Source organism: Numenius arquata, chromosome 8, assembly GCF_964106895.1.
Source record: "Numenius arquata chromosome 8, bNumArq3.hap1.1, whole genome shotgun sequence".
Taxonomy (NCBI): domain Eukaryota; kingdom Metazoa; phylum Chordata; class Aves; order Charadriiformes; family Scolopacidae; genus Numenius; species Numenius arquata.
This window is the reverse complement of record NC_133583.1, coordinates 42,147,706-42,167,483: the sequence shown is the minus strand read 5'-3', so window position 1 is coordinate 42,167,483 and position 19,778 is coordinate 42,147,706. Positions and strand designations below refer to the sequence as shown.

The 19,778-nt window shown below is 36.1% G+C and overlaps 1 protein-coding gene across 6 annotated transcripts in view; it reads left to right on the top strand.

Annotated features, from left to right (window-relative positions):
* The window catches only part of PTBP2 (polypyrimidine tract binding protein 2), a 55,433-nt gene that overhangs the window by 28,856 nt on the left and 6,799 nt on the right, over window positions 1–19,778 (top strand). For all 6 annotated transcript variants that reach the window (XM_074152838.1, XM_074152842.1, XM_074152841.1 and 3 more), the window contains 3 exons: window positions 2,309–2,473; window positions 2,550–2,660; window positions 11,688–11,883. In XM_074152838.1, the coding sequence (XP_074008939.1) occupies window positions 2,309–2,473; window positions 2,550–2,660; window positions 11,688–11,883 (472 nt within the window). The remainder of the gene's footprint in view (window positions 1–2,308; window positions 2,474–2,549; window positions 2,661–11,687; window positions 11,884–19,778) is intronic.

Sequence of the window (19,778 nt, the reverse complement as noted above, 5' to 3'; positions counted from 1 at the left end):
CTGTAAGGAAGAATAAAGATGGTGCCGTTATTGCTTGTAGTCTGCATTTTTTTTTTTTTTTTTTATACTCCAAAACTTTATTCTGCATTTGAAAGCTTTCTCATCCAGCCAAATTCATTTCGGAATTGTCTTTTTCTGGGTGTTCAAGCAGGAAGATATGAAGAAGTCAAGATGTTAGTACATGCCTAGAGATACCTAGACACCTAGAGATAGGATTAAAAAAAAATGGAGAAAGCTGCAAGTATGTTAGTTATAAAGAAGATAGAAAAAAAAAATTTAACCAAGGAGTACTTTAAGCAGCCAGACCTTTAGAAATAATGGAAGTAGGAGAAGTTCCATTAAGCTATGCTACTCTGAATTTCTCAATAATAGTAGCTTCCAAGATTATTTTTAGTTATGTACTCAGAATGAGTTGGCTCTGAATAAACAGATTCAAAAGGGAACATTTAAGTTTTCTTCTCAGCTTTATAATTCTATGAAAATCCTTTTCCTGTGAGACATCAAAACACTGTGAGAGGAGCATTTAAACTCAGATTTAAAAGAAACATCTCTTACCTTGTTTTGTACAGTATCTAGACTCAGAAGAATTGACAACAGAATGACCTCTGTAATGATAATTCTCTTTAAGCATCAGCCTGTCATAAATGCATGGTTTTAGTCTTTCTGCACAGACACTGCAATATCTAGAAAGAAATAAATGTTACACTTTCTGAATGGTGAAGCTGATATTTTCAAATTAATTCCAATTTTGCAAAAATAAGAAAAAAGCTTTACATACTACTCATGTCTTCAAAAGTGGCTATGTATATATGGATACTAAATGTTTGTTTGACAAAATACTTATAACAATTTTACAGATTTTTATGCCAATGTTAAGACCTGTATTCCTTCATGTATTCATATTAAATTTAGTGGAATGAAATATGATGTATAAGCATAGGTGGATATTGCTAACAAGGGTCACATGTTAAAATTGACTTCACAAGTTTTTATTCTTTGGGTTATACAGTCTAAACTTTTCTAGTCACTTTAAGGAGTGAGTTTTAATTGATATGTGCTTCCTCTCTCCTTACAGAAGGAGTAGGAAGTAATTGTGCAACTCAACCAAATATGTGGGCAGCTTGAAAGTTGTGTATTTCATACATTAGGAAAAAAAAAGAATGTTATGTTATCAAAAGGTGTTTTTACAGTTACAGTAATTAACATTATACATAGAGGTAAATTGTGTTTTCCCAACTAGTGTTCACCAGGTCTTTTTTTTTTTTTCCTCCCCTACTTTCCTTACTCATTGATTCGTTTCAGTATGAGGAGTATCATGTAAGTTGTGAGACATGAAATTTTGTAGTAGTTCTGATACCTTTAAAATATGCAGTATGCGTTAATATGGTGATTATTATTTTTACCTGGCATGCTCACTTGTCTCTGTTTTGTATCATTTTGCTTCATAAGGCTACTGTAATGAAAGTATTAAATGGAAACCCTTTTTTCTGCACTTTTTCTTTCTTGGAAAAAGTCATCTAATCTTTCTGATGCTGTCAGTTTTGGCAGTGGAAGTAGTTACATAGATGTGTGTTCTTGTGATCTCATCATGTGATTACCTTTGAATTTCTAAAACCCTCCTTATGTTTAAAAACCAAAAAATCCCCATACATGGAGAGAATTTTGTTTTTATGAAAGAGGGTGGATAACAGACACCAGTTTTTTACTTCTCTGGATACTACTTTCTGATACTTCTTAGTCTTGTGTATTATTTCATTGTGTCAAAAAGGAGAAGTTTGGAAGTGTTAGTTTAGCATTATTCCTTCCTATCAAGAGCCTTCTACATAACTAAAATGGCAGCAAGATGTTACCTGTAGTACAATCTCTTGAAAAATAGGATAAATACTTCTGGTTTCTGTAGGCTTGGTTTTTTTCTTGGTTGGTTGGAGTGTTGTTGGGTTGTTGGTTGTATTTTTTCTTCTTTAAAGGAGAGGAAAAAGGTCTAAAGAGTCTTGAAACCTACAAAATCTTCACTTTCTTTGTCCTTACTAGTAGAACAATAAGCGTGCTACTAGGAAGATAGATATTGGTGCCATTTGAAGCCCCTCCTTGGCTGTGACATGAGGATTAATTGATGTTTTCATTTTTATTGTCTCTTTTCACGGAGTCAGACTGCATTGCCCTTACATTGTGTTATGTCTGTAGCTCTGAGTTTTAAATAAGTGGACTATTTTATGTTACTGAAGTTAACTATATTAATATTGCTAATTAATTTCTAGCTATCATATTTAAATATTTAAAAATCTGTCCTTTTTTTTTTTTTTTTAAGCGGGCCCAAGCTGTTCTTCAGGCAGTGACGGCGGTGCAGGCAACAAATGCTCCCATTAGCGGGACCACTGTTAGTGAGAGTGCAGTGACTCCAGCTCAGAGTCCAGTACTCAGAATAATTATTGATAATATGTACTATCCAGTAACCCTGGATGTTCTTCATCAGGTAAGCCAAATTTCGTTTTAACTTGAGCTATGATTGGGAGGAACTTGTGTGTAACACTTTATAATGTTTTTGGCAGATATTCTCTAAATTTGGTGCTGTATTGAAGATAATCACATTCACAAAGAATAACCAGTTTCAAGCTTTACTGCAGTATGGCGATCCAGTAAACGCACAGCAAGCGAAACTAGTAAGTATAGTTCTCTTTTAAGGCTGGGGACCTTCCTGTACTCTAAATGTTTGTCAGATGTTACTATAACAAAGTGCTGATCATAATAACATGTCATACTCCTTCACCACTTGTATGAATTTTTTGAGATTAAAAAATAACTGGGAGTTATTATATAATGTTGTTATTGTGTAAAATCAGTGTTTAATACTATGTCTAAAGAATTGTGTACATCTGTAATTATGAACAAATATTTTAATAAGACTGCACAGAGATGAAATAATATGTGAGTCTGCAATAATGAAGATGTCAGCCAGAAGTAAAATGTAGGATGTAATGTTGATGTATAATTAATTCACTGTAAGCAGCAAATTTAGTAAGCCCATTGGTAGATACTTTCTTAGCATGAAAACAAAGATCTGATGTTTGGATTAGATACAGGTTTGTGAAAGTATTTAATTTTAGCATCCTAAAAAAAAAAATCTAGACTTTATTATAACCATAAATGCCCAGAAGAGAGAGTGCAATCTTACTCATGGGACCAGACAATGAAGAACCTTTGTAGCAGTGACAGATGAGAGCTGGATCTTACTTTTGTTTTATAGGAAACTCTCCTATCCTGGGTAGGAGAGGCAAGAACAGGTAACTGGTTTTATTCATTATAGCAGGAGAGCGCCTGTGGATAAATTATGACAAAGATCTACAGCATGTCATCTAGACCAGATGTTTTGAATTAATTTAATGGGATATATTCGCATCTGTGGCAATAGGCAAGTTGAACCAAAGGACAAGGCTAGATTTTTTATTATTATTTTTTCCAAGAGATAAATGGAATGAACTTATATTTTCAAACCTTCACCAGACTGCATGTGTTGTGGAAGGTTGATTAAAATTGATGTGCTGGTTAAGTGTCGCTTGGCAGCATAGAAAGTACATATTGCCCATAGATGACAGAATACTTGAGAACTTCAGGAAAAGTGAAAAGCTCGCACCTCAGACTAAGTTGGCAGTGAATATCTCTTAGTAGAGGAAAGAAAAGAAAAAAAATAAGCTTAGTTTTCCATTGTAAAGAATGATGACTATATTGAAATAAAGACCTTCATTAAATGTCGGAGGATGGTCATTTTTATCCTCATCACCAAATGAAATACTGGGTATTGATTAGAAGAGTGTGAGGTGGTCAAGAAAGGGAATGACAAAAAATAAGAGACATGCTTTCAAAAAGCAGAGTGTAAGTTTTCATGCTATTAAGAAAAATAAAATTAGCCAAAGAGAAGAAGATTTGCAACTTGATTTACAGTAATCTACTTTAAGACAATCTGCTCCTGAAAACAGTATGGAAGCATTTGTAGATTTGGACTACAATTTAAATTACGGATATCCTTTTTGGAGATGAATAATATCAAATATTAGATCATGTCTCAGAGTAGAGGGAGATGCAAATGTGTCACTGTAATATGTAAAAAATTTGCTTAGATGGGATAGACCTTTCAGATTTCAAGTAGTTTTTAAAATAGTAATACAGAAGCTAGATCTTTAACCTACAATTGCTGCAGAAATTGACTGTAGTCGTTTAGATTTGTATTTGAAATCAACATTTGGATGCTAATGTGTTTATTACAGAATGTTATAATTCAGTCTTGATTTTTGTTTGGAAAGTTATTTTTTTAGTAATAGATGTTAATGCTGCTTTAAAAGTGCATTTTTTGAAGCAAAATATGACATCAAGTGATAAATCTTTTGACTTCGTTTTTTGAGTCTTACATATATTATCAGAAGATTTAATGGAAAGATGGCATCTGTGAAACGGACTGTAGTGATTTGAAAATTATCAGTGTAATTCTAGGAATATATTATAAAGACGTGACAAAATAACAAAAGGATGAGGTATGTAAAAATATGAAAGGAACTGAAGAATCTTTTGCTGTTGTTGACTTCTGACAAACTTATACTAGCTCATGGGATACTGTATTGGTCGTAATTTTATTTTTTTTTTTTTAAAAAAAAGCATGTATTTGTTTCTCCAGTTCTGCATGTTTTGATTAGGGTAGCTCCTCACTAGTGGTAGCTCATGTGTGAATGACTAAACTTCATTGAATAACAGTGACTCCTGCATGTACAGTCATTGTCAGAGTGATCTTGCAGCCTATCGTAGTGACAAACTGAAACAGTCATAGGTTTATAGTTTTGTATTTTAACCAATCTATGCATAAATAGGTAAAATGCTAAGAGTAATACCAACTGCAAGTATTGAAGAATGCTAAATTTGAAGGAAGGTTTGATTTCCCCGCTACACTCCCAGGCTATATAGAGGAAAATAAGTACAGTTCTTATGATTGAGCTACTGTGGTAAAACATGAAGTGCCACCAAAACAAAAGGAAAGAAACTAAAGGAAAGAAACAGTCAGGTGATAGGAAAAAAACTTCCAGTTTAAATACATCTGGAAATACAGTAGAAGCAAGAGGATGTGGTGGCTACACTTAAGTTGCATGGAGTTCAAAATTAAAAGCATGGTAAAAGAGTAAAGGAGTTTTCGATTTGTTTTCCATCAGTTGTTACTATAGAAGATAACGGGGAAATTTAATTTTCCGCTGGCACTCTTCACAGGAAATCAGAATGTGGCCTTAATAGAAATTGAAGACTTATTAAGGAAGTTAAAGAGCAATTTGAAAAACTCAAGTGATGTAAGTACCAAGGAGAGATGCTATTCATTTGAAGGTTCTGAGGCAATAGTGACACTGACAAGAATGTACAGTACAAAGCCTCCAGCCCTCTGGGACCACTTTTGCTTTTTGAATGAGCAAGTAGTGAAAAATTGCATTCCTGCTCCACTTGCTTTGTGAGAAACTCTTTTCCTATAAAAGTAGACTATGGCTACACTGAGTCATGTTTCATCACCACCCTCTGATTGGATCATTATAGTTTGTTACACTGACAAGTAAAGGTGAAGACGAGAAACTTCAATTCTGTGCAATGCAACAGTCTAGCCATGGGTTGGAGAAAGTACTGAGAATATGCAACAGTAGACCACATTGAACTACTGTGTTTCTCCTAATGAAACAGAAAGTGATGTCCTGGAGATGTCTGTGTGCATAAGGAGATATTCTAAGCATCAAAAATTGACCATTTTCATAGTAAGTGATCAGTTTCCTCAGCATAAGCAGCAAATTTAAATATCTGAATACCAGTAATCTGATATGCCATAAAAAGATTGAGTGCCAGTGTTTCTATCTGAACAGCTGGCTAATCCAGAGTCTTGTGTAACTGCACAAAAATTATTTTGCCAAATCTTGGATAGTAACAAGAGTTATTAATGCCTTGTCTATGGAGGATTAACTGAGACCCACATGTAGAGCATGGCAGTCATCTTGCCCAACATGGGTTGAAAATATCAGAAGTTTAATTGAGAGGTTCTGTTATAGTAGGCCAGTTGGTCCTTACTTGGCCCATAGGTGGTTCAGAGTATCTCTACAGAGATTCTGTGAGGTTTGACTCTCCACTCAAGATGTCTTCTTTCCAGTTGTTTTGAGTGACAGCTTCAGGGTGGCTCTGCACTGGTAGCAGTCTGCAAAAGATTTCTGCTAGGCTACATTACCCTAAAATCTGTAATAGGAACTTCAGGTAGTCATTGCCGGAATGGAAAGCAAGGATATCTCCAGATAAAATATTTAGCATCAGGGCAATTATCCATGATTATCACATTAGGAATTTTGGGAATCTCAAATGCTAAAGAGCACAATTTGTGGTTGGAAATGATAAGTAGTGTTCAGATAAACAGAAGTGTGTTGGATTGTATCCATTGTATCAGAAAGCCGAGGAGGTGCAGCAACAGTGTTTGTGTCCTGGATTTTCAAATTTTGTAGAAAATAATAAGATATACAATTGGGCCTTCAGTCAAGGAACTGCACGTGGGGGAAAAAAAAAACCCACAACCTTATTTTTGGATAACGGAACGTGTTTTACATACATTTTTTGGCCCCAGAAACTTCTTGTATTCAAGATGCTTGTATCAAAATAAATCAATTTCATTCAGGATGCATTTGGGACACATCTTTCCCAAGAGATATTTACGATATTACTTTAAGGTGTGTATTTGAAGTGGAGTATGTTTTGTAAGGATTACTTTTTTTTAAAGCCTTAAACTATTATGCCCTTCAAAAAAAATCTTATTTCTAGTTTCTTCTGCTTTGTGTGCTTTGGGAAGAGAAAGTGGGGACTAAATTTCTCTTTTTCTTATGAGTTTGTAGAGAAGGCAGTGGTTTGGTTGTGTTGCCCCTCCACTCTTATTTGATTTTTCTTGGTAAATGCTTTCAAACTATTCTCATCCTGTAAGAGATCATCATCTTAGGTGCCTACAGTGCTTGACAAAGAGAGGGCAAAGACAGTTTGTTGTGGCTTGAAGCCATGTGTCTCCAGAGATACCTGCTAGCTAAATCCCTGGGTTTTCTCTCTGAACTGGAAAACGAGAATATCAAAACGTCACATCATTTTCTGTCTGCCAAACTGTGTCTGTCTTCTAGGTACCGTATATGAATTAGCTAAAGAACATTGTAAGTAGCATATCTCGTTCTGATTTTTAGAGGGCTACCTTGACTATCTCCTGTAGGGACATTTCATTCCACAGATTCATGGTCTGTACAGGCCTCAGGAGAAACTCATCAAAGCATAATTCCTATGAATACAGCATTTTTCAAGCGACTCTTCTTTCCCAAGGATTTTCAGGCATTTTGAACCCTGAAAATAAAAAGAAGAGCAGTGAATTCTGTTCATTACATCAGAAATCCCATCATTCAGGTGAGGAAAGCCTGAGAGAAAAAAATGATTCTAGGAATATTCTTCCTCTGCTTCGTAGTCTATCAATAGATCTATGTCTGCATGAAGCTGCATGAGAGAGCTGCATCAGTCATTTAGGATGATAAAACATTTTGTAACTTTGTAGAGTACTTTTGCCATCTGAGATCACCTTTGCTGTTGTCATCGCTTGTCTCAACATTGACAATTGCATTGGGAAATAGGAGATCCTCGTGTCGTGATAGATAGAAATTCTTACTGTTCTTTTGCAGAAGAGCTTGTGTGGCTGATTACATCAGCAGCAGGAGAAAATACTGTTTATTGAACTTTTTTTTTCTTTTTTTTTTTTTTTTTTCATTTCCAATCCCCTTTTCTTACCTCTTAATCTGCAGGATCTTTTCTCAGTCAACAGTTATCATCACTTCATCCTCCTGGTTACTATAAGCAAAAAGATTTTGAAGAAATGGGAGAGTACTGTGTTTTGTGGTGCAGACCTGTATTTTGTTGATGTTCCCTGTATGATCGTTTTTACTGACTGTGACAGACAGTCATAGCTCTCTGTTATGGATCCTTGTGACTTCCCAGGCTATTTCTGCTATTTTCTGTGCTGGGCCTTGCTTGCTTATTCTTGCCTTCAGTGAAAGGTGCAGTGTTGAGGCCTGCACAGATTTTCAATTCTTTGTGAATATAACCCCGGTTGCTAAGACCCTTTAAATATTTTGAATGTTTCTACTGTAATAGCTTTCTAGGAATGCTAGCTTCTTTGTAGCCAACTCCACTATTTTGGAACTTTTGCTAGTACTGGGGATTGTGACTTTTCTGGTCACAATCAGAAGAGTCACATTTCTGGTTTGCTCCCTTTCTTAACTGCCATAGCTGATGTAGAATAATGCAGCATACTTAATTATTAGGAGTCATCTTTTTTTTTTGTTTGGTTGGTGTGGGGTTTTTTGGGTTGGGTTTTTTTGGTAGTGGTGGTTTTTTCCCCTCCCAAAAACAATTTTAATGGCTGTTGAGAAACTTTTATGGATGATAGGGTGTTCGCACTGTGGAGTTAAGGTAATGCACAGGAGTACACTGTTGAGGTCATTGTGTTAGTTCAGGCATGTGCCTCTCTCCTTGGGTTATGTGTCAGTCTAAATTGAGAAAGGAATTTTTGTTTGTTCTTTTACCACTGTTTTCTATGGGTCTTCTTTATGTTCTACTAGCTGTCTTGTTTGTGTGGTCCTAAATACCACGTGTGTTTTCAGGAATCTGTCTCCTGACAAGCTCTTGGCAGGAGGTGAGCCACTCATCAGAATCATTTTCCACATTGGAAAAGTCCCAGAGGAGGGTACTTTCTAGGAACAAGGTGGAGGGAGGGAAGGCAGCAGCCTGGAAACAGTTCAGTATTGTTACACTCTTAGTATGGCATGATGACATAAGTTTTGATGCTTCTATTGTTGAGTCTTAAGTAATGGGTTTGCTGGCACAGGCTAGGTAAGGAATGATACTCACATTTTGTAAAATGGTCCCATGAAACTTATCTCCTTGGTTTGGCATGTGTGTGGTGTGGTACCATGTCACATGTGAATATATGTATAGGTAAACGCTTAAAGAAAGGGAAGATTCTTAGCAGTAACTGAAGTTCTTTAAGGTGGTGCCTGTATGTACGTTCGCTAACAGTATGGTTACTGTCGTCTTATTTTTCTCAGTACGTCTGTTTGAGAGGAACAAGGTTTGAGGGGGTTTTGCACATTCTTTTATTGCCATCTAAGAAGGAGCTCAGGACACGCACATTCCCAGTTGTGACTTTACACGTAAACAGTTAATCTTGAAAAAAACCCTAGTTGCTGTTAATCTTTCTTGCGTTGTTGTTGGAGGTGTATGATGCTGCTGGTAGAGGTGGGTGGGGTAAGGGGTTGGAGTTTTTTTGTTTTGATCTGTTACATGGAGCCTTTCCCAGAGTGTGACTACAGTGCTCATTAAGAGTGCATCTCCTTCCTTTCCAGTTCAGGATGTTCTTTCAGACTGTGTGCGTCCCAACTAGAAGGGGTTTCTCTTGTGGAGTATTCTTTTGTATGTACTTTTGGTCTCTGAATTTGTCAGACAGAGGAGTTTTTGCAGTTTCAGTGTAAGTCTTAGTTACTTATGCAGCTCCCTTTTAACGTTGACTACTCTGGAAACTACAAACACAGCTATATTTTTATCTACTTTTTAGAACTAAAATATTTTCATTAACTTAAGTCTTCTGCCAGCCATAAATCAATTTGTCTGCAGACTCCACACAGGGGTATAATACTGTGTTTTAATGATGTAGAGCTTCGTGTCATGGTCCTGTGATTTGGACAAAGCTAAAGGATACTGTCTTTTGGTGTAATTCATACCCATTCACATAATGAAGAAAACTAGGTATTTCCTTGATAGCAATAGCATTGTCTTTGACAATAAGTAAGCTCTGGCTGCATAAACTGGACCTACCTTTAATCCATATCTTAGTGAATTTTAGAAGGTAAGAAGTCTTCTAAAACTGATGACTGATTCTTAGTGTATACTTTTTTACGTATAAGTGTCCAAGTGAGATTCTTTTCCCAAATGCCAGCATTAGGAGTTTTGGATTCCGCATTACCGCTGTGTATAAAAAAAGCTAGCAAATTCTGTATTCTGCAATGGTGACACCCACCACCACCCCAACAACACAGAATTAATCCTTAGCTTGTATTCTGAGAGTCAGGACAGTAGATTTTTGCTTTGCCGGTATTGTATAAAGCATTGTTTAAGCTGAGTTTCAAGTACAGGAATTTCTCTTTAGTTGCTAAGTCTTCGTTGAGACAATGTCTAGATTGTCAGGTTTCTATACTTTTAAAAAATTATTTTATTTTCCCATTACTTGGAAGTTCTGGTAATACTGACCGACTTGTTCTTGTACATCGACTGCTAATGGCAGTAATTCTTTTAAGTGATTTCATGAGTCCTGGAGATGTCAGCTATGATAATACGTTTGGTGGGAAGGGACAGCCTTGCTGGCCCAGACCTAGCAGGGGAGTGTCTGCAGGGTGTTCTGTTTCCAGATGCATAACCGTATGAAAATAGCTATGTTGCTTCCATGCCCAGCAGGCACACCAGGTTTGTGCAGTGCTTAGCTCAAAGTAATAAATCCTACCAGAAGTTGAATGTGTTGGAAAGTGTTGCAGATGTTAACCAAGCTAGCTGTGCAAGAGCTAGCTCAGGTCTAGAAGTGGTACATTTCAGTTGAGCATAAATCAAGAGAAACAAAAGATCTGATTTTTGTATTTGAAAGTGTGATTTATTTGGTATTTTTTTTAACCACATGGCTATAGTAAGTAGTTTTTTTATTTAACATAATGACTTGATTGAAATGGATTAATTTTTAAGATTAGCTGTGTCTTCACTTCCTAGCATTTCTTAAGAATATAGAACAGCTACAAAAGTTTCCATTTTTTTAATCTCTTACCTTAAGCTCTTAGTACTTCAAGTGAAAGGAAGGTATGCCCAAAATGTAAATGGAATAAAATCCAGATATATCAGTTTGCCTGGTATACAATGAAGAAGGACAAAACATACATAATTAGGCCTTTTAGAGAATGTTTTTGTAGAGTTCTAAGTGATGTCATGTTAAGAGTTCATGTGAATTTTACTGGTAATAGGCATCCTTTCAGAAGTACCAATTAATGGTGAAAACAGCATTTTTTTATTTTTTTTTTTTTTTTAAAAAGTGTTTCTAACATTAGGTTAGCAGATGAAGTTGCTTCTCTTTCAATTTTGGCACTTACTACCTTGAAGGGAGAAGAAAAACATGCAGGAACAATGTAAATATTCTGCTTTAACAGGCAGCTGTCTAACATAGTATTTAAGTCTAGATTTTAACTTTTTTCCTCGGGTCAGCTTTCCGTGTAAAAGAGTACTTGTGTGATTTTTTTGATTATTTATTTTTTTGTTTGACAAATTTATTTGGTATTATGTCTGAATTAAAGCTCTTCAGGTTAACGAACCATGTTCAACAGGCTAATTTTTAAGTTTGACTGGATTAAAATGTCTCTTGCCACATTGGTGCATGAACAGTTTCTAGGTAAGAGAAGTAAACATCAAGCTTCTTGGAATCATGTTAATGCATTTTAATCTTAATTGGTTTTAAGCTAGACAGTAAGGTGGATAGATACCTATATGCTGACCTTGTTTTGAGGGGAAAAAAAAAAAAAGTTGTGCAACCAACCTGTATTGTATATTTTTTAAAATAAATTTATTCCCTTTTCTAGGCCTTAGATGGTCAAAATATTTATAACGCTTGCTGTACCCTACGGATTGATTTTTCCAAATTGGTGAATTTGAATGTCAAGTACAACAACGATAAAAGCAGGGACTACACTCGTCCTGATCTTCCGTCTGGTGATGGACAGCCAGCACTGGACCCAGCCATTGCTGCAGCATTTGCAAAGGAGACCTCTCTTCTAGGTACGATTATGATGTTGTTCTTTTCTGTTGCAAAGTCACTTGATGAAAACTTTTATTAATCCTTCTAACAATTAAACATTATAAATTGCAATAGTGTCCAAAGGTGCATTCGGGGTTCAGTGTATATTGTAATCAAAATATTGTATTCACAAGTGCTGCATAAATGAATGAGATGATGCATGTCAAGATGAGAAATGCACAAAGTATAAGGAAAAGTCAAGCTAGTTCTACTTTCGTTCCCAAATCTGCCCACCCCTCTTTCATATGTTCCTGTCAGCTGCTACTGCCCACCTTCTGACCCAAATTTGTAACAGACTTAACATTTCCATGTGTCACTGATGCTAATACTTATTTGTAGAATCATAGCATTGTTTTGGTTGGGAGAGATCATCCAACCGTTAAGCTAACCAACACTGCCAAGTCCACGACTAAACCACGTCCCTCAGCACTACATCTACATGCCTTTTAAATACCTCCAGGGATGGTGACTCAACCATTTCCATGGGCAGTCTGTTGCAATGCTTGATGACCCTTTCTGTGAAGAAATTTTTCCTAATACCTAATCTAAACCTCCCCTGGTACAAGTTGAGGCTGTTTCCTCTTGTCCTGTTGCCTGGTACTCGGGAGAAGAGACTGACCCCCACCTCTCTACAACCCCCTTTCAGGTAGTTGTAGAGAGCGATAAGGTCTCCCCTCAGCCTCCTTTTTTCCAGGCTGAACAACCTCAGCTCCTCCAGCCACTCCTCACAAGACTTCCTCTCTAGACCCCTCACCAACTTCATTGCTCTTCTTTGGACGTGCTCCAGCACCTCAGTGTCTTTCTTGTAGTGAGGGGCCCAAAACTGAACACAATACTCAAGATGCAGCCTCGCCAGTGCCGAGTACAGAGGTACAATCAGTTCCCTAGTCCTGCTGGCCGTGCTATTTCTAATACAAGCCAGGATGCTATTGGCCTTCTTGGCCATCTGGGCACACTGCTGCCTCATATTCAGCTGGCTGTTGACCAATACCCCAACATATATCAGATATATATAATATCTGTAATATCAGATTATGAAAATAACATTTTGTTGGTTTCCTTGAATGAGGAAAGATTATGTGCTTTGTTTAAAAAAGAAAAAGCGCTAGTCTGTGGTTTCTTTAACGGGAAGAAAAATCTGTAGTTGCATTTCTAGTGCTAGGGTGCGGGAGTTCTAATAGTCTCTCAACTTTCAGGTTCATCAGAAGAAGTTGGTTAAATGCTCTAAGAAAGATAAATCTTCGGGATTGCATGCTTTGGGAGAAATTTGTAATTTGTTTTTTTAATTTATCACAATTCATCGCATAAGTTTCACTCCTACTTCAGTCAAGTGAGAACACCTCTCTTCAAAATTTAGTAGTACTTGGACGTAATCTCATGACTTGTACAAAATCTGATTTATTATGTTGTGATCATTGTTCTTCCCACTTAGTCTTTTTTCTTACTTTTTTCTTTCATTTCCCTTAAGAACTTAAGAGAACTGAAGAACAACATAGATTTCATGCCTTGTTTTTTGCTCATGATGGGCCAACTTGGAGTAAGTCAGAGTTAATGTAGGTGAAGAGGGGCCTATGCTTTCTGTATGTTACAGAAGTTAGAAGGTGCTTAGTGAATTATGTGAGCCCAGGAAAAGAGTGAATATTGTAGTTAAGGCTATTGAATGCTGTGCTATATATGCCCAAAATCAGATTATTTGAAGGATACATTTCATATCTAGTTGTAAATTCCACACATACCCACTTCCCACAAATTTTGGAGTGCTTGGCTTCAGATCCTCCAGTATGAGTTGCAAAATGGTGTATTGCTTGTAGCTGCAGCAGAATTTTCAGAAATTGAAAGACACAAGAAGAATCTAAAGTTAGAACCCATGGCTAAAGTTTATTTCCTTTATTTCTCTTTTAAGTTCCCATCATTTAAAAATTGAAATTGCTGTAATTTCATGGGTTGATAGGGAAGATGGATGGCTTGTAAGGGGTTTGACACCATAGAGATGAGTGCTGTAGAAACACCCTTGAAGCAGTTAGTAATTCTTTTATCAGCACAGTGACTAGAATGTAGACATGGAGCTGCAGGATGAGTAGTTAGGAGACAAAACAAAGTAAAGAAGCTGCTTATTAACATGAGACCCATCATATTAGGTTTTGTAAGGCAGGGCTGTAGGAGAGGAGTTAAAGTGTCATGATTTGTAAAGCAATGCCAAATGCAGCATTACCTATGTAACTAGTTCTGACATTTTCCTGAATCCTGAGAAGTTGAGTTCCAGTCTCAGGCTTACTGACATTTTTCTTTGTATATAATGCTTATAGTATGCATCAAATTATTAGGTTTAATTTGCTTGGCGTAGTGTAATCACACTCTGAGGATGCTTGGATCATTGCATCACTTTGGATAGCTTTAGTAATTGGGATTACTATACTGGTTATAGTTATCCAAGTGACTTTAGTGGACTTTATGTTCTAGTGTTTTAGGCTTGAAAGTAGCTTAGATGTTTTTGTGATTTTTTTTTTTTTTTTTGTCTACAAAACTATGTAAGTTTTCTAACCTTTTGATTTTAATCAGACTCATTTTGTGTATATTAAAGGCATTTGCTAGTAAAATTATGAAGATCACAGTCATAATAGCTAATTAAATATTTTAATTCCCACTCTTTGGATGGAGCTCTTTAAATGTACTGTTTTTCCAAGCAGCAGGAAAATAGAAGGTACACAACATGAGTAGCTTTCATCTCATCTGTGAAACATGTTCAGAGCATCAGTGAAGTCAGTCATGTATACTTTGATGAGTAGAGGAGATCATAGATCATGGTTGGTTTTTTCCTCTGTAAAAGCATTCATTGTACTGGAGCTGGATACATTCTCTGACTCTGCTCATGGCCAGTTGGGTGAGCTTGCTACATTGTAACTCTGCATCATCTGTCAAATGGGAATGATTATACAGTGGTAGCTCCTTTTTGGTTGTTGTTCAGGTTTTGGGTGGTGGTGTCTTGTACGTTTGTTTTTTTTTTTTTCCCTAGTTGCCTTTTTTGTTTGTTTTTACAGAATTCAAGCTCTACAGCTGAAAAACTGTAGCTCCATAGTACTGCTGGTGCAGTAGCCATTGGATAGTTGTCAAAATGGAAACGGTGCTTGTTTGAATATGGAGGAACAAGGTTCTTGTTCTGGGCTGCTTATTATGCAAAACAAAATACATATGACAAAAAAAGAAAGGACAAAGGATAGAAAAAACTCAAAATGCCTAAATGGACGTTGTGCATGCAATTTTTAGCTGCTTTTATACTCAGATACTCAAAAGGAGAAGGGTGAGAACACTTAGAAGTTCAGAGTTATAAGATGGAGGTTGGCAAAATGTGTGTGAAACATGGAAGAGCAATAGCAGCAACCTTCCTCATGCTTCTTTCCTTTAACTTAATTTTTATTTCATTTCATTTGCTTTAGAATTCTTATTTCTGTATTGTCGATAAAGATAACTTCACAGTGTACTCAGTGAGAGTGTCTGCCATGCCCTATTCACAGATGGTTCCCAAAGGGCATGTTTCTCCATGAAAGAGCGGAGCTCCATTTTGAGCTTAATGTAGTGCTCTTTAGGTTCTTTTGCATGCTCAGAAAGAATACGACAAGTTGAACCTGTGGCATTCTTGTTAAAATTCTTGCTGTAGCTGTCCTCTTATCTGTATATAATGAGATCACTAACAGAAAGTGTGGTAAAGACTCAGTTCTGACTTTTGCTTATGTTATGCTATTATATACTGGGTAGGTGTACAACTTGGGTGCCTTTTTATTGTTGTTTTTTTAACAGTATACTGTAATTCATGCCAGAAGTGAGGTTTAACATAATTTTGTGAGTTGAGTTTTAGTGACAAGATGTGAGTCTTGTTTTGGTGTTTAGATCTGCATTAATACTAAACCATTACATATCTCAGTTTCTGGATGGTATTAACCCTCCTCTTCAGTAAATGTAACTTTATGATGTAGTGTGTAGTAACATTTGCAGCTTCATAAGCTGTTATGCAGAGATTTTTTTAAAGGAACCTGCTACCTCCCCAAAACCCATTCAGGCTAAGTATAAGAAGTAGACCAGTAACAAGTACAAAAACGTGGTGGTTACTTGACATAAAGCCACAAAAAAGGTTCAAAACAGGAATAGGAACTAAATCCAGTTCTCAGTCACAACTATGCAAACCTGAATTAAGGTGACTACTTCTACTGCCTATGGTTTTCACACATAAGTTCATCATGCATTTTTAGAGTAGCTTTAATTTGCCCCTTATTAAAACGGCATTATTAATTTGCATTTCAGAAGTCATGCAGAAAGCTACACTGTGGGGGAATAAATAAGGTGATGTGTTATGTCTAAACTTAATGAAGAGAAAGACCTAAAAAGCCTGGGAAAAGAAATATATATTGCTTGTATATTTTCATTAATATCCAGAAAAAGCAAAAACCTGTTATCTGTAATCGTTGGAAGCTAAAATAAAGCTAGTGACAAAGCTTTCTGATACCAGTTGATCATATTGACAAAGTAGCTAACATTTATAAGTAATTTCAGATAAGTCTTCAAATCTTAAACAGTGTGTTGCATGATAACCAGTAATCATAATACAAGTTGTTCTTATTTTTATCTATTAAAAATTTTTGACTTGCTTAAATCAGAATAGTAAATCAGAGTGCAGTGAAGACCTACAAACAAGAATTATGTTTTTTGTGGGTATTTAATTTGTCTGACCTTTCCGAGAAAGGAGGTCTGTGTGTGCTATGTAATTGGTTGGAAACATATCAATCAAGTAGATGATCCTAGCCTGCATGCATCATTACTCATTCATGTACTCTGTCCTCAGCTGTGATGACACTAAGGTGTCAGAAATCTTGGAGACTGTAAATTGGACATCTTTTCAATGAGTCTTGTTACCTTTTGAAAGAAGGAGAAAATCACTAATGGTCAGAATGGGTTGGTTTCAAATGAATTATCAGATGCAGATGGTTGATTCTTTTTTCTTCTGTTTTCTTTTCACCTCATGTATGAAAAGATACACATTCTCCCTCCTTCCTCCCTCTCCCCCCCCAAAAAAAAAATTACAGGAGATCTTACAGAAAAAAACCCTTTCAGTAAGCAGCAACTGTATTATTCTGAACTGCAACAAACAAACGATTTTAAGTAAGAACTACTTGTAATTGCAAATACTAATATGTAATACTTAAACTAATATCTAAACTGGAGTTAAATATTACCGCTGGAGATACGTTGTTGTGGTTAGGGAACCCACAGCTTTCCCTTCCCTTCCATCACTGACTTTATTAGCACTTTCCATTAATGCCCCTTCTTAAGATTCTTGTTAAAATAATCTGTTTCAAAGGATAATAATGAAAATATTTTTGTATGAACGGTGTTGAATTAATCTTTGTTTTTAACTTCTTCAGTGAGACCAAAGAATGTCCTGCAGGGAGTCAGATGCTATGAAGAATTTTGCCTTTTGAAGTATGAATTGCTCGACTGTGCTCTGCCCAGCTGTGGAAAGAGCCATAAAACCTTCACTAGTCATCTTTAGATTCCTTTATTCTTAAAAATGCAGAACTAGCTTAAAGCTTCTAAGGTTAGGGAGACGTGCTTAGACACAATAGAAGATTTGAAATGCTCTAGTATCTCGGTATTTCGTAATACCTAAATGACTGCTATTGACCTGGTATAAAATAAGTTGTTTCCCTTCAGATGGACATCTGCCATACCTTACTGTCATTATGCACATTTCTGTCTATATGACCTCTTCAGTAGCTGAGTGTAAATAAATGTGACATTCAGCATGTGCAATACAAAGCTGTAAGAAGTACATTTCCAAAATTATTTTTTTTCAGAACAGAACTGGGTTTTTTTAAAGTTACTTGAGGAGTTTAATTTGATATTCACAGTTTCCCGTGTATTACAGTCTGATTTTTGGGAATTAACTTCTCTACTTCTTCTGCAGGGGTACTTTGTTTAACTGCATCCTTTATTAATTGTTTATTCTTGAAAGTAAAGCTACACTCTTCAGCTTTAACCCAAGAGCAAAACTTGCGTCATATTTATGTTAGATTTTTGTCTTGCTATTAATATACATGAGGATATAGTATTACACTTCCACACAAAATGGATTTTGAGAAGGAAAATTGCTCTGCTTGGACTAGCAGTGGTCTATCGAATTTCATTTCCTTTCTCTGACAGCTAGTGTTACTTCTGTGTTCTCTGATGGAAGACCTACTGCAGTCCTCATAACGGATGATGATACCGTAGCATACCTGGGGGGGAGTGCTTTCCTAACCCCCAGGGAGCAGTGCTTGGCTTACGTGATCAAGCATATTAAATGTCACTTAATTGCCTATTTAATGTAACTCGCTGTTTTTTCCATAGACCATCTAATACAGTCTCAAATCTACTAGGTGTTTTTGCAGAATGGAAAGGGAGGAAGACAAGATACAGTCTTTCCTTCCTTTTTTTTATTAGTCAGTCCCACAAATGCCACATATAATGCAATAAAAATATCGTATTTGTTGCCTCTTGCTTCAAGTAGATTTTCCCTCATACCATCATGAGAGATGACTAGAATTGTCATTACTTAGAACTTTCTATTCCTCTGGTTGACTCTTGAATACTAACATTTTTAATCTTTTAAACTTTGTCGGAATGCATTCCAAATCTTTATTTGGACACTTTCTAGTTTTTTTTTTTCCTGTGTGTCCTTTGACAAGAAATGACCAGGAAATATTTTTCAGTGCTTGATCAGTAATGCTGTTAAGAACTATGGCAAAGTAGTGATGAATGTCTTGTTCCCTTTGAAGGGTCATTTGTCCAGCACAGCGAAATAGTGCTCTCTTTTTTTTTTTTTTTTTAAATTATTTAGTTTTCACAGAATTGTGTAACAAAACATAGAGTTGGAATGAAGCTATAATTATAACCTTGCTCACCCCCTCCCCTCCCTTCTGTCCCCTTATGTTTCCATTTGATACTAAGTCTGGGATTACTCTTTTTTAAAGTTAATGGTTGAATATACTTACTGTTGTCTGCTTAACATTTGGGCATTGACTGAAACTGAAGAATTTATTTTTCTCTTAAGACTTCCATTAAATACAACAATGTGGGAAGGAAAGTAGTCTTAGGTACATAGCACAAAGGTTATATTTAGACTGTCTACCTGGTATACTAGAAGATTGGTCAAAAGTTGTGTTAGCTTAGAGTGATCATATAAACATCAGAAATTTTGTCAAAGTACTGAAATCTGAGAACCCAATTGCAGTAAAAGAAAATAAAATACTGAAGTTGTATTTCTTTAGTGTTCTTTACACATTTTTCCTATGTCAGTGTCCTTCTGTTGAACTCTGTAAAATGTGCAAATAAAATTTTGTTCAAATATGATAAAGCTCTTGTTTTATAAACAATGTAGAGTGCATACATTTCACAAGAACCTTTCACAGACCTTGGGGGTAGCACGCTCGCCTAGTTCCCCCAGTGACTGAGTTTCCTTGGAAGAAGAAAAATGAAAAGTACAGCTGAAGGTTTATCTAACATGCTTCTTCAGTAAAGTGGATTACAAAAGCCACAGTGCATAATCAGTGGTGCTACCTTGAATCTTGAATTTAGAAGGTTACCTCCTCACCTTGTTTATGCTAAGGCTCTGAGAGATACATAGGCCTTTTCAAATGACCAACTCCAGTGTTGTATATTTAGTCTGAAGCATCAAGTTGAAGTGAGTAATGGCTCTCAAAGGGTGATGGAAAATAAGGATGTAATGATGTAAAGAGCAAAATTAGTATTTCTACTTACTGATTTGATCAACGTTTACTTTAGACCATTTTGATAAGACACTAAGCATTTTTGAGTTCAGTGGAAACAGTTTTGGTGCATAAGAATG